General features: G+C 45.5%; 1 protein-coding gene across 1 annotated transcript in view; it reads right to left on the reverse strand.

Moving 5' to 3' along the window:
- arid1ab (AT rich interactive domain 1Ab (SWI-like)) overlaps positions 1-14,037 on the reverse strand; it is a gene marked incomplete at its 5' end in the record, with an annotated part of 28,494 nt that extends 14,457 nt beyond the window's left edge. The window contains 2 exon segments of the mRNA XM_005927991.3: positions 13,070-13,177; positions 13,993-14,037. Coding sequence (XP_005928053.2) covers positions 13,070-13,177; positions 13,993-14,037 — 153 coding nt within the window.
- Positions 14,038-14,340: the final 303 nt, after the last annotated feature.

The following is a 14,340-nucleotide window of genomic DNA, read 5'->3' on the forward strand; positions in this document are numbered from 1 at the left end:
CTGGCTGCGACACAAAGACGGGCGGGCGGGCAGGAAGGTAGGAAGGCAGCCGGCAATGATTATGTTTGTGGGAAGGTGAATGTTTACACACTGGCCACTCACGTGGAGACCATGTGCTCACTCAGAAATGCAAGCTCATCTGCCAGTCACATCGGAGGAAGGGAAAAAAATGGGAGGGAGTGAGGAGGAGGAGGAGGAGGAGGAGGAGGGGGTGGGAGAGAAAAATAAAGCAGCACTCATTGGATTGTGGCCAACTATTCCCATAGAAATCTCACACTCGCAGGCTGGCTGCAGCCCCGAAGCCGGCGGTTTTGCACTTGAAACGGCGCCCGTTGCTATTTTTGGGATGTGACCTGATGGAGGAACCCCAGAGGGAGTGACAGGAGGACGACGCTGATTCAGAATCCACCCTTCCCTCCCCCTCCAATCCACCCTCACCCCGTTCCTTCGGCCCTCCCTCCCTCCGGCTCTTCCTCTCCTGCTCCGGCGACTGCACAAACCCAGGCCTCTCTGACCCACACTGGAAACACGGCACCAACAAAACCACGTGAAACGCAGCAGGAAGGGAGTATCGCACTCCAAAGTGTTTCCCTGGCTGACGCCCAATTAATGTTCTCAAATGCAAAAGTGGGTTAGAGGCACATCATTAGGTCTTCGTGCTTTGGAATCAAGAACAGGGAACCGAACAGCGTGACATTCTTTGCTCAAACAACCATAGCAGGAACCCTTTTTCCAGCAGCCAGCATCGTCAGCTGACCTACACCCACCCCCTCCTTCTCCTGTTCCCAACCAAGAGATCACAAGACTGGTCATCTGACAGAGGGCTCCATCTGAAGGGCTCCGACTGGCCAGATGCCACGATGACCACCTCTGTAGTTGGTACTCACAGAGACTCAGAAGCTGCTGCTCAGAGTCAAATCTCAGTCACAAAACAAGTTCTAAACCACGGCTTCCTCAACACAGACCAAAGAGGAAAGGACTCAGTTAGTGGGTTCAGCTGAGGAGACACACCTCAGCAGGAGGATGCACACTCAAGACGAACAAACTGTCAACATGAGACAGAAAAAAGGATTTAACATATGATCGTGGATGTGGGGTACTTCTAGAGATCCATGGGGGTGTAAAAGCAGAACAAGATCAATCGAGTATATCAGTCGTCATTCTTGGTAGTACCGCCTCACAGTGGCTTTTAAACCATATTAAGATTTGGGGATTGAGGTAAACTGTCTGATTATTATAGTTTGTGTAGTTTCGTTTGTGTAGTGGAGTTCCTGCCTTTTTTTATTAAGCCTATTTTCAGTTGACAGATTTACTTTTAATCAAAGGTTGGCAGTGATGTAACTCCAAACTAGTTACGCATGAAACACACATTTATGTTGTCGTCTTGGAGCCTAGAGGTTGATGACCACCAGCTACACACAGAGACAAGAATCATGCCATTAAAGCAACTATCACTTTACACCAATCAAGATTAGATGGGTTAGGATGGACCACCATATTATCACGCAATACCAGGATTTCAACGATCTTTGGCTGTGTTTGGGTTCCAACGACCATTTCCAAACAGCATTGATTAAAGCTCAAGAGAATCATATTAAATAACCACGTTTGCATTGTTCTGGTGCTAAAATTGAACTCCTAACTCTGAGACGGACTGTTAGCGGTCGTCATTCCTGCCACACTTTAAAGTCCACCGTGTGGCGTGCATGGCTAATTGGTACACTGAAGTGTGCATCATGTGTCCAGCAAAAAGCTTGGATTGAGTTAGCTGGAATAAGGTTGTGAGAGCAGTCTTCCATTTTTATTTTCCTCCAGATTACAGAATATCTGTAAGAAACAAAAAGAAGCTGGTTGGTGCTAACAGGTCCAGACTGGGACCAGAATAAATCAGCAGGACTTTAAAGTGACATAACATCTGAGAAAAACAGGAAAGTAAACAAAAAAAACAAACAAATGTGTTTTTGTGACAACGCTGCATGGTACGGCATGAAAACCGCAAAATTTAAAATATCCCTTAATGGCCTGATAACGCCGGCAAAAGCTCTGTTTGTGCAGCCTGTGTGCACTGCTACAGTGGCACGTATGCAGCGTACAGACTGAGCTCTTTAACATTCTGTAAATATCTGACAGCTCTGAATCCTCAGCTTGGATAGGCAGAAGAATTGTACACACACACACACAAGCTCCTACCTACTCCCACTCTGCAGTCATTGATTTTTCCCAGCTCAATACTGCACAGCACCAGCCTGTTCTGCTGACTGCACAAGCCGGACAGCGAGGAGAGGACGGAGGGGGAGGGGTGGTGGATGCTGGTGATACTGATGCTGCTGAGGCTCTGCTATTCAACACGCTCATTATTTAAGGCAAATGATGAAGAGGAGGAGAGAGGACATAGATCAGGCATGAGGAGGAGTTGAGAGGTGGCGTGGTTAAGTTGGAGTAGCGTGTGAGCACAGGTGGGGTGTGTGACTCTGTGTGTGGAGGGGGGGGGAGCTTGAAGGAAGGTCACAGCAGCATTATCAATGGCAAATATGACAACTGACAATATGAAAATACAGAAACGAGCCATTTCTCTATGTGCAGGGGAAGAAAGGGGAGGACCGGCGAGCCGTGTTGCAGAGAGAGCAGCAGAGAAGCTGCAGCTCTTTCTGTAGAAAGCCTCTCTGTGGCAGCCATTTTGTGCTTTTTCCCAGCACTGCCTAACATGGAACTTCAGAGCTGAGAAGTGCAGAACAGACTTCGGGAGCTTTCAAAGGCTAAAAAGCAGCGTTTCGAACGATGAATTCGTTTCAAATTCATTTTAAAAACGATACAAACTTTCCAGAATTTTATTCTTCTTCGTCTCCTTCTTCTAACGCACTTCTTGTTCACAAATGCTGAAAATCTTTGCTGCTCCCACAATTCTTACATTCTCCACATCTCTCTCGCCCGTGCTGTCTCTGAGTCATCTGCTCCGCTCTCTGCCGTCCTAATGTATTCCATTTGCAGATTACTTCACTGAATCAATCAAGCTCGACCAGAGCCATTAGTCTGCCAAGCCAGCCCTTTTTCTCCCTCTTTTTTTTCTTTGGTAGGTTATGAGAAGCAGAAAGTGGAAGAAGCAGCGTAGTGGCTCGGAGTTAATGACACGTATCTGGAACATGTAACCCTGGTCAGTGGTGTAACTAGATCTGGTGGTGGTGGTGGTGAGGAGGAAGAGGAGGAAGAAGAGAAGGGAGGGGGGGTGCCAAAGTTCATCTTTGAGTCACACACTTGCCCTGACCCGCTTCATTCTGTCATCCTCAGACCTCAGAGTCTCACCCGCTGCCTGGGCTGGCAAGCTTCCTCGTTCTCAGGCCTCCAGATGCTGAACACAATATATACAGCAAGAACAAAACAAAACAAACCCAGCTCGCTCAGAGTCGACACATCCGCTGTGGCAAAGTGAAGAGAGTAAGAAGAAAGGGATGGAAGAGGAAGAGGGGGAAGCTGGCTGCATGTCAAGGGCTGCCATGGTTACTGTGATCCACGTGGTTGACACGTTAGAGCCGACACAGTCCCTCCCCCCTGTTGCTGCCATTCCTAGGTCTGTCTGTCTCTGTCGACGGCCTCCCTGCGTGCCTGGCAGGGTCACGGTGCAGTCAGCTACTACAAAAGAAGAAGCCCGTCATTGTTACAGGAAACGCAGACGCACCAAAGCCCTGTTCAACCCCCCCCCCAATATCCCTCCAGCTCCTTTAATTACATTTGTTGGGGAGGCCTGGGAGACAACACGGAAGCACAAAGTGGACAGGGCACGCTCAAACTTTGTCTTTTTTTTGCCATCTCATTCTGGAGATGTTTATGTTTATATGCCAACGACCTCGTCAGCAGAGCACTCCAGCGCTGCGCATTTACCACTTGTTCAGGACAAAGTAGGCTTTTGATATCAGAATGGGGTCATGGGAAAAGTCATCGCTTCCCTTTCAAGCTTAAGATCAAGTGAATTTTTTTTTCCTCAGCGCAGTTTCTCTTCTCTTTCTCTCAGCTCAGAATCTGAATGTGCTGACTTGACTTACTGAGCCCAAAAGCACATTATCTCTCGCCTATGATCAGAGCGCTTGTCTTCATCATTCACCAATGACACACAGTCCTTAGACAAAGTACAATTTAAGATATTTGTTCTGTCAAACCACCAGTCAATGCTACATTACCATGAAATGCCAGCGGGTTGCTGAAAAGAAGACAGACGTGTGGGCGTTGCCGACATGTCAGCCGCCACCCCAGAGCCTCCACCTGTATCTGGGGACTGTGTCCACATACCAAGGGCTGATGGGAAGTCAACCAAAGACCTGGGGAGAGGCTGCTCCAGCCCCAGCTCAAGATTTGCAGGGCTGAGCTCAACCATAAGGGGGCACTCCCATCCCACTATGAGGGAAGAACTGGAGAAAGGAGGAGAAGCAAGGCAGGCCCCTGCCTCAAACAGCAGCAGCAGCCATTACAGGGTTTCACACACACACACAGCACAGACAGACGAGAAACTCCAGGCACAGCCAAAGCACCCTATAGGTGCGCCATGCACCCTTACCATATATATATGCCACCGAGCAGATGACTCGAACCCCAGTTAGTGTTTGAAATTAACAAATCGCATTTGTGCAATTTCATCTCCCCAAGGTAAATAACAAAGGTGGATAGTGACAACAACAGCAGGGTGTCACAACGCTCACAGCACCCTGCTGGGGACAGATATCTCAGACACAATGTCTACTACCTCCACAGATGAGCAAGCTCAAACTCCCGAGAGATCAACATTAAACTGCTACTTTATCAGCAGCGTGGGTAGGATAATAACGTGGAACAGAAAGTAGAAGATGAAAGAGTGAACCAGCAAAAACAAAAAAAAGGGAGGATGCCACGATATACGAAAATCTAATCCTTCTGACACTGATCGGTGCTGTTCAGCTTTTACTTTGCTGTGTGATACAGGCTTGCAGTCAAAAAAAAAATCTAGGCCAACTATGAATCTTAATCAATAAGTAGGGAGGTCTTTTTTAAACGCTCCACATTTGCCTAATTGAGCTTCACTGTGGGGGTAACAGGAAAAAAAGGAGGTGTGCAATGCACACAAACACTGCAGCAGCCTGTGTGGAGCTACCACAGAGTAGATGAAGGGAGGCGGTGGAGAGGAGGAGGAGGGGGGAGGGGGTGGTTGGAGGGGTCTGATTGCTGTGAATAATGGGGAGATGGTGTGTGCGTGGGGGGCCTTTTGTGGAGATCACAATAGTAGCAGGGAGTCCCAGGGCAGCGCACAGATGCCCGAGTGAGGCAGGCAGCTGCCCAGCCCGAGGTGAGGGGTGATGGGATGCGCAGGGCTGAGGGGGCCTCGGGGTGAGGTGGGGGAGCTAGAAGGGTGGGGAGGCTCCAGACCTCTACAGCCAGTCTGCCTGCTTTCCAGACCAGCAACGCCCCTCCCTCTTACTGTCACACAGTGTGTCTAGAGGGCGCTACTAAAGCAACGGACACCAGCAGTGAATTAACTGGGGATAGGAGGAAAAAAATCATATGTAATATGAAAAGGGATATTTCGCAGAGCGAGAGTTAAATTCATTGTCAGCCTCTTTTCATCAGTCCGTGCTCAGCAGCTTGTTCCAGCGAGCGCCAGAGAAAGCCAGGGACATACAGTGCTGCAGTCAGCCACAGTCTTTGTGCTGCAAAACTAGCTCAGCCCAGCAAAAATGGAGGCAGAGGGGAGGGGCATGGGAGAGTGTGCACGCGAGTGTGAGAGTGAGTGAGTGTGCAGAGAGCGCAGAAGGGAGAGTGCTTGATGCACTCTGTGTGTGCGCGTGTGTGTGTCAGGGCTTTTTTGTTAAGTTTTTGGGGTGTTTTTTTTTTCCAGGTGGAGAAACAATTCAGTGAAGTAAATGCAAAACAAGACACTTTGTCAACAGACTGAATTTCCTCAAATACATTCATTAAAAATCATCTAAAGAAAAGACGGAGAAAGAAACAGACGAGCTGGGAGGATGGGGGGGGAGGCACCCTGGAATCTGAATAAGACATGTCCACACAGGAAGCAAGGCCCCCAGAATAGCAACAGGAAACTGGCCCAGGACTCTGAATACTGTCAGAACCTCGCAAAACAAGGCTGCGCTGCACAGCGTTATGAAAGCTGATTTACTGAGAGAAGAGAGCGAACGAGGAAGGAAAGAGAGGGGGAGGAGGGCGCAGGCGAGGGAAAGAGAAAACGAGAATTTAGACAGAAAGAGGAACGAGTCAGAGAGAGGGGGGGGGAGAAATATATTCATATAGAAATATATTTCAAACAGAAATAAAGAAATGCTGCACAAAAACAGAGTGTAATAATGAAAAAGGCGCTGAGGGGGTTGGGCTGGGTAGGAGAAAAAAGAGAGAGAGAGACAGAGAGAAAAAAAAGTGGGCCGGCCTTGTCAGGCTGATTGCTCCAGAGCTATGTCGCAAAAACAAGCTTAGCTGCCGCATGAGAGCAGAGCTGGGTTGGGCTGAGGAGGGAATGGGGATTGGAGGCAGAAGGAAGGGAGGGGAAGGGAAGGGAGGGGAGGGGGAGGGGGGGACTCGGAGTTGATCAGCAAGGCTGGAAGATCCCTCGGTTCCAGATCAGAAGGCTTGGCACATAACATTAAAGGTCATTAAGGGGGGGGGGACTGTTGTTGGTGTGGGTGGTCCCTGAGCTCTGGATAAGAGTGGATTCACGCAAAGGCGGGACTCAAGATAAGCAGTGATACGTTTAAAGGTGGGGAAAACTAGGATCTTCAGTGGATGGCTGTCCAACCAAAACAACGAAAAACAGGAACTTGAGAACACAAATAGCAGAAATGCATCAATGACTTCACACATAAGGCTCAAGAATCTGCATAATTAGGGAAATACATTCTCCTAACGGTAAAGACTCTTATTGTGAGAAGAGAAACCAGAGGACCAGGACAGAGGAGAGAAAAAACAAACTCGAGTGCAAGTGTATGACCAACATGTGACCTTCCTCTTAAGTCTAGAGCACATTCAGACACATCAGAAAAGAGGAGCACCACAAGCAGTGGGCGGTCCTGAGTGGGATTAGCCCCACAGTGGAGAAAGGGTGTACAAAAGACTTCGGAAAGGACAAGAAGGGGATTTTAAAGAAAAAGAAGGGGAAAAAAAGACTAGAAGAGAGGTGGGTGGGAGTGACGGGGCTTGATGGTGACCTGCTAGTTATTCCCCTTTCCACGGTTTGACACAGAGAGGAAGTGTCACATCTAAGGAGTATGAAAGACGCCTGCTTTACTTCTGCTGGGCCCTCGATGAACGAGTTCCCGAGTATTCACGTCTGCAGGGCTACTACTACAACACACACAGGCACCCCAAAAATCTGACCAGCATCACACGTCAACATTAAAGGTGTGTCCCAGATGTGTGACATTAGCACAGACATCAAACTCGTTGAGGAGCTGCCAGAGGGGAAATTAAATAGCTCCTCAAGAAGAGCTAAGTCATTCATGTGTTTTAAAAAAAAATGGCAGAGTCCCCCCTTTAATCATGAACTATGGTTATTCATTACAAACAGAGTCAATAATGTGAAGTATTTGATCGAAAAAAAGAACACAAACCCTTTTTTTCTCCCCTACTTCTTATCTCTTAATTCATTTCCTTTCCCTGAAATGCCACAAGTGTTATAAGGACAGATGTATATTCGAAGACCACAAAGACTACTACTTTTCTGCTGTATTTCACCCCCCCCAAGACAAGCTTCAGTTAGATAACCAAACGGTAAAAACATAAAAAAGGATTCCTCAGAACTGATCAAATGAACAGCGAGGTAAATACTCAACAGTTAAACTGTGCATGTGTCTCCTGGAGCCAGAGTGAAAACAAACCAGGATCCAGTTGAACCTGCTCAGCTAGTTCCACTCTGACCGCACATGTGTGTGTGTCTCTCTATGTTTTAATCTCTCTCTCTTCCACTTCTTATCCGCAGCCCTGTTCTCAAACCGACTGTTGCTCTCCTACCTGCGCCTTCCAGCAGGCACTGAGCCTTCTGTACACCTTTATTCCCACCTCAGCAGCGGCCTAACAGACGCTGGGTTTTTAAGCACCTGCCTCAAACAGACCCATCTGTGCTCTCGATGAGGTGATGTCTGGCTGGCTCTGCACGAATGCTACTAAAGTAGCTAAATGGCATTTACCCCTCAGTCGCTGTTGGATCGGGATTCAAACAAGATCTCAGGCAGATTAAAAGAAATGAGTCTATACAAATTACTGCAGGTTCTTACAAAATAAACATACTTTTTTTCCCCCCTTCAAAATAAACCTGTACCTTTCTTTCTGACAGATGCACTTAAATATGCTCCTTTGCTTGGCGTAAGGCTAATTAGTTATTTAAGATTAGATTAGCAAACGCTTCCTAAATGAGAGGAGTACAAACACAATTTAGTACCAGTTACTTATTTTGAGACAAGAACAGGAATATTTGTATCTATTACACTCATCAATCCACTAATAAGTGTAAAATAAAAATAATCATACCACATAAAACCTCCACATTTATTGGGCTAGAATACAAGGAAGAATTTGTGTGTGGACAACACACACACAAAAAAACATTTCTATACATTTGATTTATACAACCTTGGTTTCATATGTGGTCAAACCAACACATATGAACCCCAACAAGTCTGACCAAGACCCCTTAAATGATCTTTTCTTTTTATGACTGCAGCTGTAAATCTTTCTCTCGGTTATTTGGGGGAACTGCATGTTAAAATAGAAAAATTCAACAATAATCAGATCAGATATTACACATATTACTTCCAAACCTGGCTTGCTTCCTAACAATGTCAAAGTGAGCACATGCAATAGGTACCCATCCAGGCCAATTCCCACCTAAACCAAACAGAGGTTTTCCAGTGGTGACAACAAATCCGAGGTTGACTGTCTCCTGGTGTGTTCAACACGGGACAAAGGGCAACTTCACATTCAAGCCCGAAAACGGCTCAAGTTAGCGAGTTACTATAACTACATTCATCCTTTTTGATATTTGTATTCCTTGGTCACAAATGTTATTATCATTTCATTTTTTTTATACAAGTATGCATCTTGTTTTCTCTACTGCAGTGACCTCACGTTTGAAATGATTTTATTACGGCAGAGCAGTTAGACTTTGGTTTTTGGGCTCCGACCTCACAGGTCCCCAGAAATCATGCACAAAAACTGGAGTGATAATTTTTAGAGCCTGTCGGTGGACGTTGAGGTGTTAGAAGGGATGGATAGTGATGCAGGGCAGACCGCCAATTTGTGCTGTGTTTGTTATATCGTATAAGTAGAGAGTGCCATGTTATGTGTGTGACGCAGCATAGCTCGAGCTGCCTACCTCAACTAGCTAGTAGTAAGGACTAGGAGTGGGCGATATAAACGATATACGATAGAAACTATATAAATTTGGCCAACGATAGAGATTTTGACTATATCGCTCTATCGCATATTGATGATGTCATCAAACTGCGCCTGTTTTGGTTGAAACCATCGCAGCGGCTAAAACCATTATCATCTGCAAATTATAGCGGGCGACAGTCATAGCAAAGAGATGAAGCACTTTTGAAATATGGGGAAAGCCAAAAACTGCGCTTCCTCTACTTGCGTAACATTAATTGATTCATTAATGTTGAATTCTCTCGCATCTGTTCTATTCCCATGTTGTTGCAGTATATTAATAACTAACCTTGTATTGTGGATGAATGATCTCATTTGTTCTTCTGACTGAAGTTTGGCCCGTGTATAGCATCCTGCTATGCGATTGCATTTGTCCCTAACCACCAGAATCCCTCACGTTAACTTTTATCGAGTGGAAAAAAAGTTGGCGTTCATCCTCCAGCTTCACTGTGCTAATGTTATGCTAACATAGCTGTGTCGCTAGCAATCACGTAGCACAACATTATATACCAGGTAGTCCAACTTCAGTAACCCTGCAAACGCCACTGCTGTTTAGTTTTCTGTCTTCATTTATGTTGGAAGTGGTAGCAGAGCTGTACGTTTGAATTAGTTTCAAAAATCTCTCAGTCAGAACTTGGTATGAAATGTTTAGGTGTAAACTAGCGAGCTAACTTCCTGTTAACTTCTAACTCCGTTAAATTAAATAAATTCTGTTTTCATGGATGTAAAACTTAATTGTTACACCCGATAAAGCAGCAACGCTGATGATTTAATTACAGATGAAAGAATTTAGACCGTTTTTAACTCTTAGTGTTCGTTTGACTTTGGGACCTGAAGGGGACGGAGTTTTGGACCCAGATTACTCCGTGAAGCTCCTCACTACGGCAGCCGTAATGCTCTGACAATCCATCAAGCAGTGCGGCTTACCAAAGTTGTACTAAAACATTTTTTAACAGATTTCTGCGCGCCAAAATCAGTTCGAGGTCAGTAAGCACAACCAGAATTCATACATAAGGCACTCTCTCGATTTTTGAGAAAATTAAAGGATTCTAAGTGTGCCTTATAGTGTGGAAAATACGTTATACAGAAGAAAAGAATATATCGCGATATATATCGTTACCGCACATGCTTCAAATTATATGCGATATGAATTTTAGCCCATATCGTCCAGCCCTAGTAAGGACCACTGTCTGTATAAGTAGGTGTCCTGTTAACAACAGCAGAATTGTGATGCAGGCTGTAATGAATGTGTGGCTCTTTTTTTAACAACACATCCATTTATTTTGAGTTCGGGGAAAGGACCGGGCTAAGTACTATTTTTTTTCTTACTGAGAGCAGTCTTTACACATATTTCAGTTCTATCGCACAAAGCATTGGAGTTTTTGCACCACTCTTTATTGTAGAGTTTCACTGTCACAAATCCTTTTCTCAGCATTTCTGACTTGTTGGTGATATTTTCTGCCGCTTTTATAGTTTGGCAGAGGTTACAGAATAACTTCAGCACCTTGTACAACAGGTATCATCGATGCACATCTACTTCTAACACCTGCAGGTGTCACCCCAGCTGCTCGGACTCAGGCTGGCAGGGTTATACTCTGAGTTAGCATGGTCTCATCTGCACACACTTTGGTGCCGCAGGGATGAGGAGGAAAAAGAACGGGAGGAGGAGATCTGTTTACCACTGCCATAACCAGATTAATGGCTCTGTCGGCCAATCAGACAACACTGATGGGGAATCCCTGAGAAGATAGAAAGTAAAAATAATAATAATAAAGAAATAAATAAAAATAGCCCTGGCCTAGCCTTCCTGACCAATGGCCAGGTCCACAGAGAGGTGTATAAATAAATAAGGGAAATAAATAAAAGAGGAGGGAAACACATCCTGAGGGCATCCCCTACTGGCGTAGACAGCGCTGCCTCTCATCCCTCCCTCTTTCAGCATCTTCCACTCCAACCAATCACTCACACTATTTGAAGTTATTTGCTTGCACTCCCTCAGTCCCACACATCTCCCCCCCTCCCACCCCTCCAAACTCTGCTCCCTCACTTTCATTCTTTCTTATTAATGATCTCATTTCTCACTCTCCTTCCCTGAGGCCCAGAATGAGGTTAGATCTGCAGTCTGACCTATAAACACTGCCATGGAAACTGCAACGTGTTACAGCGAGACACCTCTTTAACACGGAGCATGGGGTGGAGGGCTGGTGGAGGGTGAGTGTGTGTGTGTGGGGTTGGGGGGTTCTCTCACCTTTATCTTAGCCAGAGGGCTATCAGATGCGAGATTTGCTTCACTTTCAACAATCCTTATCCAGGCAGAACTATTTTTCCCCACTTTCTGATTTCTTTGCTCTTTAAGAGCAAATGGAAACCGTGACTTTGCTTGCTCGTGCTATCAGCTTCTTGTGGGAAGGGTTGGGGTCTAAATTAACATTATAGCGCTCTTTACCTCTCCTTCAAAAATTCTTGTGCTGTTGTCACTGATATCCAGATACTACTGAATTCAACTTTATTTATACAGCGCCAAATCACAACAACAATCGCCTCAAAACACTTTATATTGTAGAGTAAAACCTAGAATAACAGAGAGAAACCCCCAACAATCAGATAACCACCTATGAGCAAGCACTTGGCGACAGTGGGAAGGAAAATCTTCCTTTTAAGAGGAAGAAACCTCTGGCAGAACCAGGCTCCAGGAGAGGGACAACGATCTGCCACGACATGTTGGGGGAAGTTAGGTAGAGGGTGGGAGATACTTGGTTTCAAATATTCCATCTAGGAGGGAGAAATTTCTCAAGATACTGTGAATTTAGCAACAAAGCTATTACTCCACTAACATCTGCAGAACAAAATATTGGGCCTTTTTCTACTAAAGCACATGATACCCACAGAGTTGTGATCATGTATAACATTTCCATCACATTGCTCTGAATAGATTGACTACCAAACCATTGGATTCACAAGCACAATCGATTGCACGGTGGAATCCAAAAGCCAACATTTACTCCACATTTGCATGTTTGCTTCACTCTGAGTGACACTATACAAATTCACCTATGAAGTAACTCAAACTGAATCACAGAGCAAAGCCTAGTAAACATCAACTGTTTTGAGAAATAAGTTCAATTTTAGTCTGAGTTTCAAGCAGGAGAAATGGGTACAGAGTAAGAAACACCAGGATGGGATTTGCTTAAATCTCATTTAAGGGGTGAACCCATGGTCGAGGGGTTTTAGGCGCTTACCAAATCGGCTAAAGCAGCCTAGTTCCCGGATCAACACCCAGCCAGAACTTTGCTGCATGTCATTCCCCTGTTCTATCCCCACATTTCCTGTCAATCTCCACTCCACTCTATCGAAATAATAAAGGAAAAATATTATAACATGTTCACAGAGGCAGCCATAATGACATTTAGAGCTGGGTGATTTTCCTCTACCACATATGGCTATAGATTCTGAATTCAATCAAGTCTGACTAACATCACTAATTATATCAGTGCTGTCCTACATGTTGGGCTGACTATGCGGTTACGATTACAAATGGTTTATAAATGTTAGTTTAAATGTTGCTTCTGTGGGATATTCATCAAGGGCGTCTGTGAATGTGGTCTGTGGAATTCTGGCGATGAAACCTGCTACAAAATTCAGAAGTTAAAAGCGAAGACAGAAGCCTCACCGGCAGACTGGATGGCCGCGCCTGCATGCTGTCTTCTTGACTGCTCTTGTTTGGCTGGTTAGATGGAGGAGCGCTGGACTGTGAGCTGAAGGAATCCTGGGAGAGTTCCTGATTGGAAGAACGAAGACAAGAGACAAAACGGACACAATGTAAAAAAAATAAAAATAAAATCTCAGAGTCGAGCATTTATTACTGCTTGTTCCCTTTTTGCAGTGCACAGCTAATATAACCACTGTCACACTGATACAAATAACAGATCTCCACTGGGCTGGATAAATGTAGAGAGCCGTGACCGACTGTGATTTGAATATTTACTGTACGTCATGTTTGTGTTGCCACAGGGCTCACATGGCATGGGGAAAACTCACTGCTTATTCTACAGCTTGTGCTTCAACTTATCATATTATTTTATTTATTTTTTACAAGAAACTACTAAAAACTGCCCCGTTCTGTCAACGGTCTTGTGTGCGGTCCATTTCCTGTTGTTCATACTATCCATTTAACAGACAGGAGCCTGTTTAATTAACTAAGTAATTAAAGCTTAATTACCAACAAAGCAGCTCTGAGTGGGCCACACCAAAGGTTTATTCAAAAGCTCTCATGGCTGTTTCCCTGTTTAACCCTTGTAGAGCAGCATCTCACTTCTTCCATGTGTTTTTGCTATGGAAAGCTGAGCGTGCAATGTTCTTTTCAACCGACTATTGAAAGTTATCAAGTGAAGGCATTTCCTGGGAAGCAGGCAGTTTGCAGTGCCACTGTTAGATCGGCACGGACATCATTACAGCACTGATTAAGTACAGTAAAGTCAAGAGCATGTGTCAGCGCAGGAATCTCCTGCTAATGGAAACACAGTTGCCCCTGACACAGCACATCACATCAAATTACAGCTAAAGTGTTCTAATAGAGTTTTGTGTAAGGATTACCTGTGGAGGAGGTGGGAACCTCTGATAAGGTGACTGCTGCTGCTGCTGTTGTTGTTGTTGTGGTGGTGGTTGCTGCTGCTGCTGCTGTTGTTGTTGTTGCTGCTGTTGCAGCGGGGGAGTCTGAGAATATGGTGATGGCTGGCCCTGCTGGCCATGACCTGGAGGCTGTTGGGCTTGAGGAGGTGGACCTCCTGGTTGTTGTTGTTGTTGTTGCTGCTGCTGCTGTTGTTGTTGTGGTGGTTGTTGTTGTGGGGGCCCTTGTTGTTGTGGGGTTTGCTGCTGTGGTGGCTGCCCTGGACCAGAGGGTTGCGGGTACCCAGGCTGGCCCTGAGAGCCCTGCTGACTTTG

The sequence above is a fragment of the Haplochromis burtoni genome, unplaced genomic scaffold (genome assembly GCF_018398535.1).
Source record: "Haplochromis burtoni strain Fernald_Lab_line unplaced genomic scaffold, NCSU_Asbu1 Contig_10, whole genome shotgun sequence".
NCBI classification, from domain to species: domain Eukaryota; kingdom Metazoa; phylum Chordata; class Actinopteri; order Cichliformes; family Cichlidae; genus Haplochromis; species Haplochromis burtoni.